This window comes from Lonchura striata, chromosome 26 (assembly GCF_050655825.1).
Source record: "Lonchura striata isolate lonStrDom1 chromosome 26, ASM5065582v1, whole genome shotgun sequence".
Classification (NCBI taxonomy): Eukaryota; Metazoa; Chordata; class Aves; order Passeriformes; family Estrildidae; genus Lonchura; species Lonchura striata.
The window spans coordinates 5,439,348-5,457,409 of NC_140728.1; the positions used below are offsets into that span (position 1 = coordinate 5,439,348).

The window sequence follows — 18,062 nt, forward strand, 5'->3', positions numbered from 1 at the left end:
AGCTGGAGCCAGTGTGGGTTCAGGGGGAGGGGCTCAGCACCCCAATCTTCACTCTCTGGGGTGGTTTTGGGATTTTTGGGGACAATGAGACAGTGTGAGTTCGGGGGGGGGGCTCAGCATTGCTCCCCTCATTGGGGCAGGGTGGAAACCCCCCACCCCCACGTCCCCCCGCCCCATGTCCCTGGGGACAGAGGGACCACGACCCTCCTGGGGGAGGTCCCCGCGGGGCTGGCACACCCCAGGAGGGGCAGGGCGAGCACGGCAGCCCCTCCTGGGCATCCTCGTGCCCACCCACGGCCGCGAAAATGTTCCTGTCGCCAGCCGCGCATCGCCCCCCACGCACCCACCCACCCTCCCTGCGCACCCATCTGCTCCGGGGGCGGCCGGGGACACCCCCGCAGCCCCCCAGCCCCCCGTGGGCACCCGCAGCCCCCAGCCCCAGCCGTGTGCCCCCCTCGCTCAGCACGCAGCGCCGCTAATCTTCATTAAGGCGCTCATTAAGCGGCTGGGTGGGCACCGTGACGGAGCCGATGTGGCAGCTGGGGGGGCACAGCGCGGCCGGGGGGCGCTGCTGGCAGGAGACAGGCGGGGCTGGGCCGGGGTCCCCTGGGCAGGGGGTCCCCGGGGGTGAAGGGTCCCAAAAGATGAAGGGCCCCAAAAGATGAAGGGGTCCCCTGGGGTGAAGAGCCCCAAAGGGTGAAGGGGTTCCCTGGGGTGAAGGGTCCCAAAGGACAGTGGGGTCTCTGGGGGTGAAGGGTCCCAAAAGATGAAGGCTCCCAAAGGACAGTGGGGTCCCCAGGGTGAAGGGTCCCAAAGGGTGAAGGGGTTCCCTGGGGTGAAGGGTCCCAAAAGATGAAGGGATCTCCACAAGGGGTCCTCAAGGGCAGTGGGGTCCCCCAGGCAGTGGGGTCCCCAGGGATGAAGTCCCCATAAATGAAGGGATCTCCGGGATGAAGGGGTCCCTGGGCAAGAAGGGGTCCCGGGGAGTGAAGGGTCCCAAACGATGAAGGGGTTCCCTGGGGTGAAGACTCCCAAAGGACAGTGGGGTCCCCAGGGTGAAGGGTCCCAAACATTGAAGGGGTCCCCAAGGATGAAGAGTCCCCATAAATGAAGGGATCTCCAGGGGTGAAGGCGTCCTCAAGGACAGTGGGGTCCCCCAGGCAGTGGGGTCCCTCAGGGGTGAAGGGTCCCCTCAGGGTGAAAGGTTCCCAGAGCAATGGGGTCTTTGGGGGTGAAGGGTCCCAGAGGGGTGAAAGGCTTCCAGGGGTGAAGGGTCCCTGAAAAGTGAAGGGTCCCCCAAAGGTGAAGGGTCCCCTGAGGGTGAAGGGTCCCCCAAAGTTGAAAGGTCCCCGGGGCAGTGGGATCCTCGGGGGTGAAGCGTCCCCAAGGCAGTGAAGGGTTCCCGGGGGTGAAGGGTCCCTAGGGCAGTGGGGTCTTTGGGGTCTTTGCTTTTCTGTCCTGGCCCCGGAATGATGTCCTGTCCTTGTCCCCACCAGCAGCAGACTCCTCTTGTGCCCCCTCAGCGTTCCCCGCACCGACGGTGTCACCTGGAAGGTTCTGTCACCATCCCAAATGTCCCTGAGTGCCCCCATAAAGGGTCGCTGCCAGCCCCTCAGAGCGGGAGGTCCCTGCTCAGCACCCACAGAGGGGGTTGGGGGGTCACAGGCTGCCAGGGGGATTGACGTGAGCCAGAATTCCCCCTGATCCCAATCCCTGGGAGCAGCTGAGGAGCCCCACCCCTCCAACCCCACTCCTGAGGGGGTCCCAGCCTTGCCCGTGAGCCCACAGGAGCAGCTCCCCACAATGCCAGCCCCAATCCCAACCCCACGGGGGCACCGAGGCTTTGCAGGGAGCGGCTTTGGGGCGCTCAGCTCCCATGGGAGACGGCTCCGACTTCCCCGGGGAGGGAAAATCCCGTCGGGAGTGGGGGATTCACGCTGGGGATGGCGAGGGGGGGGGCGGGGGGTGAGTGCCGTGCACATAAAAAACACACACGGAACCCCTCAGCCCCCCCGGGAGAGGCCCCCTGATTTTGGGATGGGAATGTGACCCCTCGGATGTGGATGCAGGATTTTGGGATGGGAATGTGACCCCATGGATGTGGCCACTAATCCCAGGTTTTACAGGGAAGGATTCAGGATTTTGGGAGTGGGCCGTAACCGCATGGATGTGTCTCTGAATCCTTAGGTTTTACAGGGATGGATTCAGGATTTTGGAATGGGGCTGTGGCCCCATAGATGTGACCCCAGATTTTACAGGGAATTTTGCAGGATGCTGGGATGGGTCTGTGGCCCCATGGATGTGGATGCAGGATTTTGGGATGAGGCTGTGACCCCATGGATGTGTCCCTGAATCACAGATTTTTCAGGGAAGTATTCAGGATTCTGGAATGGGGCTGTGACCCCATGGATGTGGCCCTGAATCCCAGATTTTTCAGGGAAGGATTCAGAATGCTGAGATGAGTCTGTGATCCCCTGGATGTGTCCCTCAATCCCAGATTTTACAGGCTGCTCCAACCTAACTCTGGACATTTCCAGGAAACCAGGGACATCCACGGATTCTCTGGGAATTCCATCCCAGCCAAGAATTCCTTCCCAAATTCACCATCCCTCCAGCCAAAAACCCCAAGCCCACCAAACCCCAAAAACTTTGGGAGAGTCATCCCCAGGAAAGGAAATTTTGGAGCTGGAAGAAGGCGAGGATGGATCAGGGAGAGGCTCGGGGTCCCTTGTGAATGATTTTATTTCCACTGCTGCAGGGAGTGGGAGTGAAAATCCCATAAAGTTGCCGGGTGGGGAGGTACACGCGGCTTTAGGAACGTCTGTACATTCTACCAGTCTATATACACATCAGATATAAATATCTATAAATCCAGGGGGTCCGTCCAGGTTTAGGGCTGAAACCTGTCCCAGCCAACTGCAGAGAGAGCTGGAAAGGGGATTTGATCATCAGGGAAAACCTCTCATTAATTCGCAATAGGTTTTAATTAATTAATTAATTAATCAAGTAATCAATTAAATTGTATTAATGTAAATTAAAATTTTAAAATATTAATTAATTAATCAAAACATATTAATGTAAATTTAAATTTAAAATTAATTAATTAATTAATTAATTAATTAAAATTAGGTTTTAATTGATGGAGAAAGGGCAGCATCCCTGTGCCGGCCGCAGGGGTTTGGACACGCTGCCCGTCCGTGGCAGTTCTGCTGGCTGGACACAAAGGAGTTTTCTTTGGTTTATTTAATGCTCGTTGCAGTTGGATTTTGAATTATTTTTAATTTTTTTTTTCCTCTCTAATGCTCGGCATTTAAATCCAAATCCTGAGACTCGGGAAGAAAAGAAGAGAATAATCCCCCCCTAAACCCGGACACCCTATAAATGCAGGTACAGCTACGGGAGGGGGAAGCGATACATGTGAGGATGGGGAAGAGCAGGGATAAAAATAGCCCTTCCAAAGGATGATTCTTCCCTTTTCTTCTCCCTTCCTTTTATTTCTAATTAAAAAAAAAAAAAAAAAAAAAAAGGCAGAACCCAGCCTTGTGTGTTGGCTCCAGAGAGAAACTGAGCCGTGGATGTGGCCCTGAATCCTCAGATCTCAGAGGAAAGGGTGCAGGATTTTGGGAAGGGGCTGTGACCCCACAGATGTGGTCCTTGATCCCAGATTTTACAGGGAATGATGCAGGATTTTGGGATGGGGCTGTGACCCCACGGATGTGGCCCTGAATCCCAGATTTTACGGGGAATGATGCAGGAATTTGGGATGGGGATGTGACCCCACAGATGTGGATGCAGGAATTTGGGATGTGGCCATAACCCCATGGATGTTGCCCTGAATCTCAGGTTTTAGAGGGAATGATGCAGGATTTTGGGATGGGGCTGTGACCCCATGGATGTAGCCCTTGATCCCAAATTTTACAGGGAATGATGCAGGATTTTGGGATGGCCTGTGACCCCATAGATATGGCCCTGAATCCCAGATTTTAGAGGGAATGATGCAGGATTTTGGGATGGGGCTCTGGCTCTTTGGATGTGGCCCTTGATCCCAGATTTTACAGGGAAGGATTCAGGATTTTGGGGATGTGGCCCCATGGATCGGTGCTGGGATGGGGGATTTGAAGCCGGGCAGGGTCTGCTCTTGCCCAGGGGGTGTGGGAAGGTGGGACCCTCACAGGGGCAGGAAACCCTCCCTGCTCCATCCCGGCAGATCCGCAGCTCCAGGAGGGATTCGGATCCTCCTCCCGCAGAGAAATGTGGAGCCGAAGCTCTCCAGAAGGGCGACAGGAGTGTCCCCACCCCCTGGCATGGCCTGATTGTCCATCCTCCCTCTTCTTCCACCGCTCTCAATCCATTCCCATCCCATCCCTGCTCCAAAATCCAGCGGGAACGGCTCCCCGGGAGCGGGGAGCGGCTCCATCCCCACCGACCCCAACCCCCGAGGGAGAGACGGAGCCGCTGCGGGCTGGGCCGGGGGGACAAGGACAGGGAGCTGCGACCGGGGCTGGCACAGATCTGTCCCCAAGGAGCCACCAGCATCCCTGCAGGGCAGGAAAAGGAGCGAGGAGGAGGATGGAGGCGGGGAGAGAGCAGGGGGAGAGGGAGGAGAGAGGGTCCCACGCGTCGAACGGCGCCGGGGGTGAAACGTCCGAGCGAAGCCGGGGCTGGGAGAGGCGAGGCAGGGCTAAAACACCACGGACTGCAGCAGGCGGAAGCACAGCATCAGGTCCAGGGGGATGGGCGGCTTCAGCAGGTTCCCGTCCAGCCGCAGGTAGCGGAGCCGCGGGACGCTGTCCAGGTCGGAGGGCGAGAAATCCTGGATGGACACCAGCGAGGTGGGGCAGATCTGCGTGCCGTTGATTTCTGCGGGCACAGGGGGAACAGCGGGATGAGGGTCAGGGAAAAGGGATGGGGAGGGAGGGACAGCGGGATGAGGGTCAGGGAAAAGGGATGGGGAGGGAGGGACAGCGGGATGAGGGTCAGGGAAAAGGGATGGGGAGGGAGGGACAGCGGGATGAGGGTCAGGGAAAAGGGATGGGGAAGGAGGAACAGCGGGATGAGGGTCAGGGAAAAGGGATGGGGAGGCAAGGAGGAGTGGGATGTGGGTTAGGGAAAAGGGAATGAGGGCAGGAGGAAGAGCGGGATGTGGGTTAGGGAAAAGGGAATGTGGACAGTCAGATGTGGGTCAGGGAAAAAGGGAATGAGGGCAGGAGGAAGAGGAAGGTGGAGAGGAGGAAGAGCAGGATGTGGGTTAGGGAAAAGGGAATTTGGAGGGGAGGAAGAGCAGGATACGGGTTAGGGAAAAGGGAATGTGGAGAGGAGGAAGAGCAGGATGTGGGTTAGGGAAAAGGGAATTTGGAGGGGAGGAAGAGCAGGATAAGGGTCAGGGAAAAGGGAATGAGGGCAAGAGGAAGAGCAGGATGTGGGTTAGGGAAAAGGAAATGTGGACAGTAAGGTGTGGGTTAGGGAAAAAGGGAATGAGGGCAGGAGGAAGAATGGGATTCAAGTTAGGAAAAGGGAATTTGGAGAGGAGGAAGGGCAGGATGTGGGTTAGGGAAAAGGGAGTGAGGGCAGGAGGAAGAGCGGGATTCAGGTTAGGGAAAAGATTATTGAGGGCAGGAGGAACCGGAATGTGGAGAGGAGGAAGAGTGAGGTGTGGGTTAGGAAAAGGGGAATGTAGGCGGGAGGAAGAATGGGATGTGGGTCATGGAAAAGGGAATGTAGAGAGGAGAAAGAGTGGGATGTGGGTCATGGAAAAGGGAATGTAGAGAGGAGAAAGAGTGGGATGTGGGTCATGGAAAAGGGAATGTAAAGAGGAGGAAGAGTGGGATGTGGGTCATGGAAAAGGGAATGTAGAGAGGAGAAAGAGTGGGATGTGGGTCATGGAAAAGGGAATGTAAAGAGGAGGAAGAGTAGGATTCAGGTTAGGGAAAGGGGAATGTGGAGACGAGGAACAGCGGGATTCAAGTTAAGGAAAGGGGAAGGTGGGCAGGAGGAAAAGCGGGATATGACTTAGGGAAAACCAAATTGAGGGCAGGAGGAACAGGAATGTGGAGAGGAGGAAGAGCAGGATTCAGGTTAGGGAAAGGGGAATGTGGAGATGAGGAAGAGCGGGATTCAAGTTAGGGAAAGGGGAAGGTGGACAGGAGGAAGAGCAAGGTGCGGTTTAGGGAAAAGGGAAAATGGGTAGGGATTTTTTAATCCCCCCTGTTATTGAACCCCAAATTGGGGTTGTTTTGCCACCAAAAGGGATAATCCCAGGCTGTTCAAAGAAAGAAATTCTGGCTTGTGATCAGGAGCGAAGTAGGTCATGTTCCTGTGGAGCGCAGCAAGGGATGCGGTGGCATTCCGGAGAGAAAAGGGATCATCCCGCTCCCGGAACCTGCCGAGCCGGCCCCGAGCTTCCCAAAAAAACATCAAGGAATCCCGCTCCAGCCCTTCCACGTGTCCCTGCCCAGCCGGGGCATGCGTTATGGAAAATAAACCGCAGGATTCTGATGTCAGCACGCAGCTTCAGGGATGGGAACCTTCTAAAAACCAGGGAAAACAGGTGAGGAAAAGCTGGGTCAGGGCGTGCACTGGGTTTCTCTCCGTGGAAAACCCCAGCAGCGCTTGGATACGGGGGGTGTGGGAAGACAGCAGGGGTCACCACCTGCACCCCAAGGTCCCTCCCGGCTCAGATTTGGTGGTGTTTGATTCAAATTCAGATTAAAGAGCGGATGTGATCACAGCGGGGTCCTGGAGCTCCAACAGAGGAAACATCTGGGGAGACCAAGAATCCTGGAATGGTTTGGGTTTGAAGGGACCACAAAGATCACCCAGGGACACATTCCACTGTCCCAGGCTGCTCCAAGCCCCGTCCAGCCTGGCCTTGGACACTTCCAAGGGTGGGGAAGCCACAGCTTCTCCAGGAATTCCATCCCAGCCCCTCACCGCTCTCCCAGAGAAGAATTCCTTCCCAGTATCCCACTCATCCCTGCCCTCTGGAGGTGGGAAGCCATTCCCTGCGTCCCGTTTCTCCATCCCTCATCCCAAATCTGTCTCCAGCTCTCCTGGAGCCCCTTTAGGTGCTGGAAGGCTGAATGGGAATGCAGTGGGATTCTGTCTCCTCCTCTGTGCCCGCTCTGTTTCCACACATCCCAGGCTCCTCTCCCCTGGAATTGCAGCTGGATTTCCCTGGAATGGTGTGAGACAGCCCTGGCTGCTCTGCCTCCATGGCAGCCTTGTTCTCCCCGTTCCTTCCTCACTCCGGGATGTTTCCTCACCATCCCCAGCTGTTTGTTTTGCCATATTTTGTTCCTAAAATGTGAGCACAGGCTCTCCCGGTTGAATATCCCGATTTTTGCCCTGGAAAGAGCGCCTCCAAGGGCAGGTGGCCCCAAAGAAGGCAGCTGGGAAAAGTCCTGCAGCACCAAGGGGGGGTTTCACTCTGCTCCTTCCCTTCCACCCTTGCAGCTCCCCCCTCATCCCACCACCGCTTCCCCCTCGGAAGGGATCACATCCCACCGGGTGAGAAACGACCCTTCCAAGGTTTTTCTCCCCAAAAAACCTCCCCACATCCCCCAGCCAACCCGAGTGGGACTCACTCTCGATGGAGTTGTTGTTCAGGTAGAGGTGCTCCAGCTTGGGGCTGATGAAGGGCACGTTGGTGAGCTTGTTGTGGGCCAGGTGCAGCACCAGCAGGTTGGTGAGGTTGAAGGAGTTTTTGGGCAGCCCCTTATCCGAGATCTGGTTGTAGTTGAGCCGGATGAAAGCCAGGTTGGGAAACTCCTTGAAATAATCGCTGGGGATGTCCTCGATGTTGTTCCTGTCCAGGAAGAGCTGGTGGATGGCGCTGGGTACGCCGGGAGGCATCTTCCTCAGGATGTTGTGGGCCAGGTTGAGCTGCATCAGGTTCTTGAGCCCCTTGAAGGTGTTCTTGTTGAAGACGCCGTCGCTCAGCTTGTTGTGGTGCAGGTCCAGCAGCACCAGGTTCTCCAGCTTGTTGAAGACGCCGGCGGGGATCTTGGAGATCTGATTCCTGCTGAGCCGCAGCTGCTCCAGGTTGGGCGGCAGGAAAGCGGGCACCTCCTTCAGCTGGTTCCTCTCCATGTAGAGGAAGATGAGGTTCTCCAGCTTCTCCAGCACCTTCCTGTCCACCTTGCGGATGCGGTTGTTGTCCAGGTTGACCCACTTGAGGCCGGTGGCGTTGCGGAAGGACTCCTCGGGCAGGTCGGCGATGAAGTTGTTCTGCAGGTACAGGTAGTGGATGCGCGGCGGGATCACCGGCACCGTGCGCAGGTTGCGGCTGTCGCAGTACAGCGCCGACGGGAAGTCCGGCGGGCAGTAGCACTCCCGCGGGCAGTCGGGGAAGACGGACGGAGGGCCCGGAGGGAGGGGAGGGGGCAGCTCCGTGGGTTCCGCCGGCTCCTCGAAGGGCGCGGGCGGCCGCGTGGGTCTGCGGGGAGGTTTCCGCCGCTGCCCGCCGGCCGCCGGCACCAGCGCGAGCGCCAGCGGGAGAAGGAACGCCAGGGCCGCCCTCATGGTCCGGGTGTTTTCCTGCAGGGACACGAGGAGAGGGGTTGGGAAGGGGTCGGTTGAGGAATTGTCACCTCCCCACCGCTGGCACGCAGGGGTTTGTCCCTCGTCTCTGCCGCCTGCCTTCCTCTCCCCTTCCTGCTGGAAGTCATCTTCCAATCCAGCCCCTCCCCAGAGCAGGAGTCAATGAGGTTCTTATCACTGTTTTCCATGGAATTCCTCCCTGTTATCCATGGAATTCCTCCCTGTTATCCATGGAATTCCTCACTGTTATCCATGGATTTCCTCTCCCTGGCTCACTGCTATCCATGGATTTCCTCTCCCTGGCTCACTGCTATCCATGGATTTCCTCTCCATGGCTCACCATTATCCATGGAATTCCTCTCCCTGGCTCACTGCTATCCATGGATTTCCTCTCCATGGCTCACCATTATCCATGGAATTCCTCTCCCTGGCTCACTGCTATCCATGGAATTCCTCTCCATGGCTCACCATTATCCATGGATTTCCTCTTCCTGGCTCACTGCTATCCATGGATTTCCTCTCCATGGCTCACTGCTATCCATGGATTTCCTCTCCATGGATCACCATTATCCATGGAATTCCTCTCCCTGGCTCACTGCTATCCATGGATTTCCTCCCCATGGATCACCATTATCCATGGAATTCCTCTCCCTGGCTCACTGCTATCCATGGATTTCCTCCCCATGGATCACCATTATCCATGGAATTCCTCTCCCTGGCTCACTGCTATCCATGGAATTCCTCTCCATGGCTCACCATTATCCATGGATTTCCTCTTCCTGGCTCACTGCTATCCATGGAATTCCTCTCCCTGGCTCACTGCTATCCATGGATTTCCTCCCCATGGATCACCATTATCCATGGAATTCCTCTCCCTGGCTCACTGCTATCCATGGAATTCACATCCAGCACAGCAGAGTGGGATTCGCTGCCCATCCTCCCTTTCCAGCCCATTGCCAGCTCTCCTCACGCCTGGAACTCCCAATTTCCATCATCCCCGGAGGGAAAAAAGGACCCTCCCAACCCAGGAACCGGCCACACCAACCCCCTGCTGCTTTCCAGCAGGATCTGCATCCCACCCTGGATGAGCCACCCTCACCCAGGGCCAGCCCCAACTCCCTCTGGAGCGATCCCACGCTTTCCTGGAGCTCCAAGGAGTTGACTTTCTCCAGGAAAAGATCCTGTTTTCGCCCCTCCTGCAGGCCCGGCCTGTTCCTCCCGGCTCCCATCTGGCTCTGGTTAACCCCGCACGCCTCCCGAGCCGGCTGCTTTCCATCAGGGCTCTGGCATCTCGCTGGGGGAAGGGAGGAGCAGGGAAGGAGCCAGCAGAGCCCAGAGCTGCCGGATCCTGAGCCCAGCAGCGCTGCAGCAGGTCCTGGTTGGGGATGGACGTGATCCTGCCTCTGCATTCCAGGTTCAGCATCCGGAAAATGGGAAAATCTGCGACAGGGATCTGCTGTTTGTGCAGTGCCCTTCCCACTCCGTCAGCATCCTGCTCTTTTCCCAGCCGCAGCATATGGATCTGGCTCTGTGTTGTCCCAGAGCTTTCCATGGGGTCCCAGAGCTTTCCATGGGGTTTTTCCTCTGCTCCAGATCCTGGATTTTAACCCCCACAAACGCCCGAGGGAGCGGCGGGGGCTGAGGTCTGAGCTTGGCCCGGTGCAGAGGGGAGGGAGCAGCTGGGAGGTGATTTTCCAGCTGGGAGGTGATTTTCCAGCTGGGAGGTGATCTTCCATCCAGGACACAATATTCCAGCCAGGACACGCTGGGATCCAGGTGTTGGATCCACTGAGGCCACCCAGCAATGTCCCAGCAGGGTGGGGGACAGGGCAGCGCTGTCACCCTGTGCCCTCCACACGAGGATTTGACATTCCAAATGTTTGGGGAGTCACAGAGAGGGAACAGCCACGGCTGGAGGGTGACAAAATCCTGTGGAATTCTGTCAGCAGTGGCAGGAGGCTGACACCACCTTTTTATCCACCTCACGTCTCCACAGGGACTGTCCCAGCCCTGTGACACTGCCACCACCAGAAAGCAGGACCCACTTCCAAGCAAACTGCAGCAAAGCAGCGACATTCCCAAAAAAAACAGGGATGCAACAAGCCTGAGGCCACCACAACGTCACAATCGCTGGAAGGTTCCAAGCCAGCTCTCCCGGGATCTGGAAAAGCTGGAAGTCCGTTCTCCATCCAGTCGGATTTACTGGCACGAGTGCCAGGAGCAGAATTCCCAAATCCCACCCCCTGATCCCACCGGAGCCTCCCCTCCCCGACGGACGGACGGGGCAGCTCCGATTCCAGCTGCCCACAAGGAATCCGCGCCACTGGAACAAAGTTAAGTCATGGAGCAACGGAGGAATTCAGGAAACCGACGGGCTGGCGTGGAAAGAAGGCTCAATTCATGGATCAGACCAGTCCTGACACCTCCCCAGCCGCTGGGCTCGGCCTGCCTGCAAGGCCGAGGCACCCGACAGATCCCGGGGCTTTTCCCAGCAGGAGGCAGCTGCTTCCTCAGCCACCCCAGCTACAATGGATGAAAAATAAATCCGGTGCAACAGCTGGAAATTCCAGCCCCGAATGCCACTGGGGTTTGCTTTGCACATAGTTTCTCTTCCCCGCATCCCAGTAACCCCCGGCTCGCAGCGGCGCTGGCTGCCAGCCCCGGGATGGGAGCCAAGGGCAGGGAGAAGCCACCACCCCGGGGCGAGAGGGAGCCATGCAAAGGTCACCGCGGGGGATTTGTCACGGGCCAAGTCCCCTCCTTGTCCCTCGTTGTCCCTCGGGTGCCTCCTGCAGCGGTGAGGGGAGAGGGAGCAGCTGGATGCGGGTATTTGTCCAAGATCCTGCTCCCGCAGAGGGATAAAGGGAATTTTAACTCTGGGAGAGGCAGGAAAAGCCTGGATGACTGGAGCAGGGCCCCTTTCCAGCTCGTTGTTAGCTCTGCTCACACATTCCCGCAATTCCCATCACCCCTGGTGGGGGAAAAGCCCCTTTCCAGCCTGGGAACGGGAATGTCGGAGCAGAACAAGGAGAGCAAGATAAAAATAACCACAAGGATCGGGCAAAGCTCCTTCCTTGGCTTCCCTCGCGTCCAACACCGCTCGTGTCTCTGCGAGAGCGTGACCCAACATGAAGATTGTCATCCAGCGGCTCCGGAGCGCTGGGAATCGTGGAAAAGGGGGAGGGCAGCCAGGCTGTCACCCAGGCGTCGCCGGGGTCCCTTGGGAAACGCGGCCCTGACGCAACAACACCGCGGTTCTCGCCCTTTCCCAGCCCTTTCCCAGCGAGCAGCGGAGCTGGGACTGGGTCATTCCCACTGGGATGGCGCTGTGTCCATGCAGGGACCGGTGACACCCACCAGGGCTCAGCCTGGACACGGCGACAACATTGGGGTGCTCCTGGAGGAAGGGCCCCACAATCCCCGGGATCCTTCCCAAAGGCTGATCCCGTCCCCTGCTCCTGGGTCCTCATAATCCCTGGGATATTTCCCAAAGGCTCATCCCGTCCCCTGCTCCTGGGTCCTCATAATCCCTGGGATATTTCCCAAAGGCTCATCCCGTCCTCTGCTCCCAGGTCCCCACAATCCCCGGGATCCTTCCCAAAGGCTCATCCTGTCCTCTGCTCCCGGGTCCCCAGAGTCCCCGGGATCCTTCCCAAAGGCTCATCCCGTCCTCTGCTCCCGGGTCCCCACAACCCCCGGGATATTTCCCAAAGGTTGATCCCATCCTCTGCTCCCTGGTCCCCACAATCCCCGGGATCCTTCCCAAAGGTTCATCCCGTCCTCTGCTCCCTGGTCCCCACAATCCCCGGGATCCTTCCCAAAGGTTCATCCCATCCTCTGCTCCCTCCTCCCGCGGCAGCGCCCGTGGGAAGGCGGCCCTGGCCGGGAGCACCTTCCCGCTGCTCTCCCGGTCTCAGCAATTCCTCCCTCCCTGCTTGTCCCGACCCTTCCCAGCGCCGCTCCCGGCTCGGATCCCGCTGCCGCACGCAGTGGGAATGGCTGGACAGGGACAAAAGCGGATCCTGGCTGCCAAAGCGCCGCCGGCCCGGACCCCACACACGCCCCGCTTGGCCCCCCAAGCAGCCGCCTCGCCCCGCTCCGCTTCTCCCTCAGGCTGGGAAACGGCTCCGGCGCCTCATTCCCTCCTCTCCAGCCTCTTCCAAGGGCAGGGAAAACCTCCCGCGGCTGCGCTTTGATCTCTTCCCGGGCTGGAAGCGCTGATCCCTCATTCCCCGCGGAGCAGGGAGAGAATTCCCGCATTTTGGCTGTCCCAGGAAAGGGCGCTGCGCTGCCCGGGAGGCGGCTCTGGGATGCCCTGGGCGCCACGCGAGGCTGGGCCGGGATCGAGGGATCCCAGAGTACCAGAATCGCACAGGATCCCATTATCCCAGAATTTCAGGATCCCAGGGTTGGAGGATCCCATGATCCCATGATCCCAGAATGGCAGGATCCCAGGACTGGAGGATCCCATGATCCCATTATCCCAGAATTTCAGGATCCCAGGGTTGGAGGATCCCATGATCCCAAGATCCCAAGATCCCAGAATGGCAGGATCCCAGGACTGGAGGATCCTATGATCCCATTATCCCAGAATTTCAGGATCCCAGGGTTGGAGGATCCCATGATCCCATGATCCCATGATCCCAGAATGGCAGGATCCCAGGACTGGAGGATCCTATGATCCCATTATCCCAGAATTTCAGGATCCCATGATCCCAGAATTCCATGATCCCAGAATCCCAGGATCCCAGGGAAGTTTCCAAGCCCTCACGAGCCGCACGCCAGTGGGATGCATTCCCATGTTTTGTTTTGGAGCTGCTTTTCCCTAAACCTCTCCAGCCGCCGGGCAAGGGCAGGTTTGGGATGAGCCTCTTCCCAGTAACAAAACCCTTTTTTCCCAGGATTTCAGCGAACATCATTTCCCGTTTTCTCCTCCCGTGGGGACAAAGAGCCGGCTCTAAACGGGACCCCCGCGGGGAGGGGGCTGCACCTCCCCTCCCACCTGGAGCTGAGCCGGCTCCGGGCAGGAAAAGTGGCATTACATGTCCTGGGAATGCTCGGTGCGATCCAGGCAGGAAAAAGGGACTTTACCACCTACATTTCGGGCAGAAAAGCAGCGCGTTGGAATTGGGGAACAGCAATTCCTGGAGCTGTCGGGCTGCTCGCCCCCACCCCGCTCCGGTCCCTTCCAAAACTCCCTGTTCCCACTCCGGCACGGGGAGATGGGAGCAGCCCCCCAGAGCCCCCCCAAAGCTCTACCCGGCTGTCGCAGGCAGGACAAGGTGCTCCGATGTTCCCGGAGGATCCCGGTGGCATTCCCGGCTCCGGAGGGGTCCCTCCTCCTCCTCCTCCTCCTCCTCTCCCTTTCCTCGCTTGTTTTCCCTCCTGTTTCCCAAGGCAGGGATTGTGCTGGGCATGGCCGGGGCTCTGCAGCCCCCCCGGCTCCCCCAGTTCCGACCCCTGGCGCCCCCAGTTTGGCTGCAGAGCCCATCGTGCTGGGGTTTGGGGTGTGGGGACGCACAAAGGACACTTCATGTCCCCCCAAAAGCGCCTGGCGGTGGCCGCAGCGCTGTCACACCCCCCGAGCTTCCCTGTGACCCCCCAGCCCCCAAATCCCCCCCTCCTCCAGCCCACGGCGAGAGAAACTCCCGGAACCGGAGCGGAGAAAGAACAAAGACTCCAGAGCGCTGCAGGACAGAAGAACCAAGAGGAGAGGGGGAAAAAAGGAGGAAGAGCAGATGTTTTTGGGGATGGAAAGGGAGGCCGGAGAGGGCAGGAGCATCGTGGCACCCTGGGTGGGAGGCTCAGGGGGGCAACACCTGCCCAGAGCTTACCTGTGTGCACCTCTCCCTCCTCCTGCCTCCTATTAATCCCCAAGACAAGTTTCTCTCTGGCTTCTCTCTCCCTCCTCCTCCTCCTCCTCCTCCTCCTCCTCCTCCTCCTCCTCCTCCTCCTCCTCCTCCTCCTCCTCCTCTCCGCTCCGCCACGGGCGAGCCCGGCCGGGGCGCGGGGGTTTTGTGGCTGGGAGCGGTGGGAGCGCGGGGGGCGGAGGGCTGGGAGGGGAGGGCTGGGAGCACTGGGAGCACTGGGAGGGCTGCGAGCGAGGCACGGTGACAACAATCACGTCTTTCTCTGGCAGCCGAGCGCGGCGGGCTCGGCGCACACGCGGCTCTGGAGCTCGGCAACAATTCCTCCTCCTCCTCCTCCTCCTCCTCCTCGTCTTCCTCCTCATGCTGCTGCCGCAGCTCCTTGTTTCAAAACAAAGCTAATTAATCACGGAATAAGCCCTGCCCTCGCCGCCGGCTCCGCTGTCCCCGCAGTTGTGCTGGGTGGGTGTTCCTTGTCGCCGCCCGCTGTCCCCACATCCCCAATTCCATCAGGGCAGATGAAAGCTGGAAATTGGGGTGCAGGGTTTGCTTTGCTGCCAGCTGGGAATGAGCTTGGATTGAAATCCCGGTGGCACTCGGTGAAGGCAGGGTGGGGGTGACACGGTGGTGGCACCAGCTGGGTGTCCCTGCCCAGGGGACACTGGGTTTTCCTGGCTGGGAAACAGCGGCGCACAGAGGGGACACGGCCAGGAGCACCCGGGGGGACATTTGTGCTCCAAAAGGGACATTTTTGTCCACGAGGGGCTCAGAGGAACCGGGACCTGTTGCGTGTTCAGAGCTCTGAGGGATCCCGGGGGGCACAGCAGCCCCCCAGCCCCGGGAATTGCTGTCCCACACCCATCCCTGTCCCGGAATTCCTGGGATTTGGGATCCAGGGGGGCACAGGAGCCCCCCAGCGCCGGGAATTGCCGTCCCACACCCATCCCTGACCCGGAATCCCTGGGATTTGGGATCCAGGGGGGCACAGCAGCCCCGGGAATTGCCATCCCACATCCATCCCGATCCCGGAATCCTTGAGATGTGGGATCCAGGGGGGCACAGCAGCCCCCCCAGCCCTGTGAATTCCCCTCCTGCATCCATCCCTGTCCCGGAATTCCTGGGATTTGGGGTCCGGGGGTCTCCTCCCTCCCTCCCCACCATCCCCCTCTCTCCATCTACAGCAGGACCGTGAAACCCGAGCTGCTCTGGCTCCTCGAAATCCCAACCCGGCCGTGCCAGGGGCTGGCAGCCCCCCAGGAGGGGCTGCTCCTGCGCTGCCACACCGCGCTGGCAGCGGCTGGCAGCCGAAACCGGAGCTTTTCCCAAAATTCCCCCTCTCTGCACCGCCCCTTTTTTTTTTTTTGCCTCAAATATATTTCTTGCCAACACTTTGAATTTCACCCCAAAACCGGGGGATGGCTCCTTGCTGAGGGCCTGGAGCAGGATGATCCCGAACCTGAAATCCAGCAGGTCGATGGAGTGGGAGGCAGGAAAAGGCATCGAGAGGAGCCACGGAGGAATTCCAGGCTGTTTAAACAAAAAATCGGGATGGAGACTGGAGTTTGCCAGCTGGAAAAGCACCAGGATCGATAGGGAATGGAGATGCTGTTTGGAAGGAGATGCTGCTGGAATTTGAGGCTAATTCCTTTCAAAACCAGTCCAAAAAAACCCAGATCCATGGGGACATGTTCCATGTTTTTGGTTTTTTTTTTTTTTTTGGTGTGTGTGTGTTTTTTGGGGTTTTTTTTTTTGGTGTTTTTTGTTTGGTTTTTTGTTTGGGTTTTTTTTTTTTTTTGTTTGGTTTTGCTTTTGCTTTTTGTTTTTGTTTTTGGTTTTTTTTTTTTTTTTTTAATTTTTTTGTAATTTTTTTTTTCCCTGCTAATTTACAGCTTTTCAGCCGGGCATGGAAAGGGAGAAATTGAGGCACCAAAGGGGCAGTTCCTGGCACTGAAGCCATGCCAGGCATGGAAAGATGTTCACATCCAGACCTTCTCCATGCTCTGCCCGACCTCTGGAGCCGCTCCCACCCAGGAAAACTCCAAATTCGGGAGGCCGAGCCCCCTCCCAGCGGCTCTGGTGGTGACAGCGAGCGCTGCTCTCAGCCAGGGCACTTTGTTTGTTGAATTTTCTCCCTGCAGGAATTCTTCCCCCGCCGCAGCCAAGTTTCGGATCCACCTTCAAAGGCGCCCTTTGACATTTTTCAAACCTCGGACGTGGCTCCCGGCACCGTTTTTTCCGTGTCTGGAGCAAAATCCAGCCCTGCTCTCGCAGGGAAAGGAGGGCTGTGTGTCCCCAAGCTTGGGGACATCGCAGTTCTGGTGGCCCTGATGTGGATTTTCAGCCATCCTGGTGGTTGATCCCATTTTTCCTGGTTTGTCCCACAGGGATTTGGAGCCAAACCCCTCTTGGGTCTGGCAGAGGTGGGAGAGGGAATGTCTGGGGTGTGGGAATGCCGGGGGACAGGGCCAGGAGAGTGGGAATGGACAGGGGGACCAAGGACAGCACGAGGGACAGAGGTGGGAATGGGGAGACACGGAGGGATTTGGGATTTGGGACCTGGCGGATCCCAGTGTGTCCCACCAGGAATGGGGAGGTTGGAGCACTGGTCAGTCCGGCCATGTTCTGGCCACTCCATGGTCATTCTGGATATTCCGTGGTCACTCTGGACATTCTCAGGGAAGGGAAGGGAAGGGAAAGGAAAGGAAAGGAAAGGAAAGGAAAGGAAAGGAAAGGAAAGGAAAGGAAAGGAAAGGAAAGGAAAGGAAAGGAAAGGAAAGGAAAGGAAAGGAAAGGAAAGGAAAGGAAAGGAAAGGAAAGGAAAGGATAAGAGGGGCGCAGGGATCCCCCAAAAAGGACGTCTGGCATTTTGGGACGGCGCCATTCCCGCAGGATGCGGTGGGATGGGGCCCGTGCCGCCCTTCCCGGGGCTCTGCCGGGCGTTCCCGGTGGTGCCAGGCTGGAAAATCGCGCTCAGCTTCCCCCGGGCTCCGCCGGGAACCGGGAGCGGCTCCTGCCCAGCCCCGCGGCCCCTCCGCCCCGCGGGGAGCTCCGGCAGACCCGGAGGGCCGGGCCGGCGTCACCGGGAGCCCGGGAGAAGCGCTTGGCTCCGGGTGAAAGCTCTGGAGTTGGGAATGAGCGAAGGGGAAAAGAATTCCGGGATGTGAGGCGGGGATCGCGCCTGATGGGGCCGCGGGGAGCTCCGGCTGGGCTGGGGAGGGGGAGCAGATCCACAGAGCCCCGCTCGCCTTCCCAGCCCCGAACCGGCCGGGAACGGGCTGGGAAAGGAGCTGGAGCAAAGCTGGCCCGGCCCCAAAGCGCTCCAGACGGATTTGGGAATTCAGCTCGGGCACTTTGGTTATCCCAGCACAGGGATCCACAGGGAGGAGGAGGAGGAAGAGGAATTCCATGCAGATTCCAGCCATCCCAAATGTCCATCCGTTCTTCCCTGGTGTCCCCACGCATCCCTGAACATCCCTGAGCCTGGAGAAGGATCCCTGAGAATGGAATGGGATCCTGAGCCTGGAATGGGATCCCTGAGTCTGGAATGGGATCCTTGAGCCTGGAATGGGATCCTGAGCCTGGAATGGGATCCCTGAGCCTGGAACGGGATCCCTGAGCCTGGAACGGGATCCCTGAGCCTGGAATGGGATCCCTGAG

General features: G+C 58.4%; 1 protein-coding gene across 1 annotated transcript; it reads right to left on the bottom strand.

Moving 5' to 3' along the window:
* Positions 1-2,724: 2,724 nt before the first annotated feature.
* PRELP (proline and arginine rich end leucine rich repeat protein) lies at positions 2,725-14,737 on the bottom strand. Its single transcript, XM_021538786.4, has 3 exons — positions 14,373-14,737; positions 7,584-8,535; positions 2,725-4,860 (listed from the first exon to the last, which is right to left on the bottom strand). The coding sequence occupies exons 2-3, from the start codon at positions 8,518-8,520 to the stop codon at positions 4,682-4,684; spliced, it is 1,116 nt and encodes a 371-aa protein (XP_021394461.1). The 5' UTR covers positions 8,521-8,535; positions 14,373-14,737; the 3' UTR covers positions 2,725-4,681.
* Positions 14,738-18,062: the final 3,325 nt, after the last annotated feature.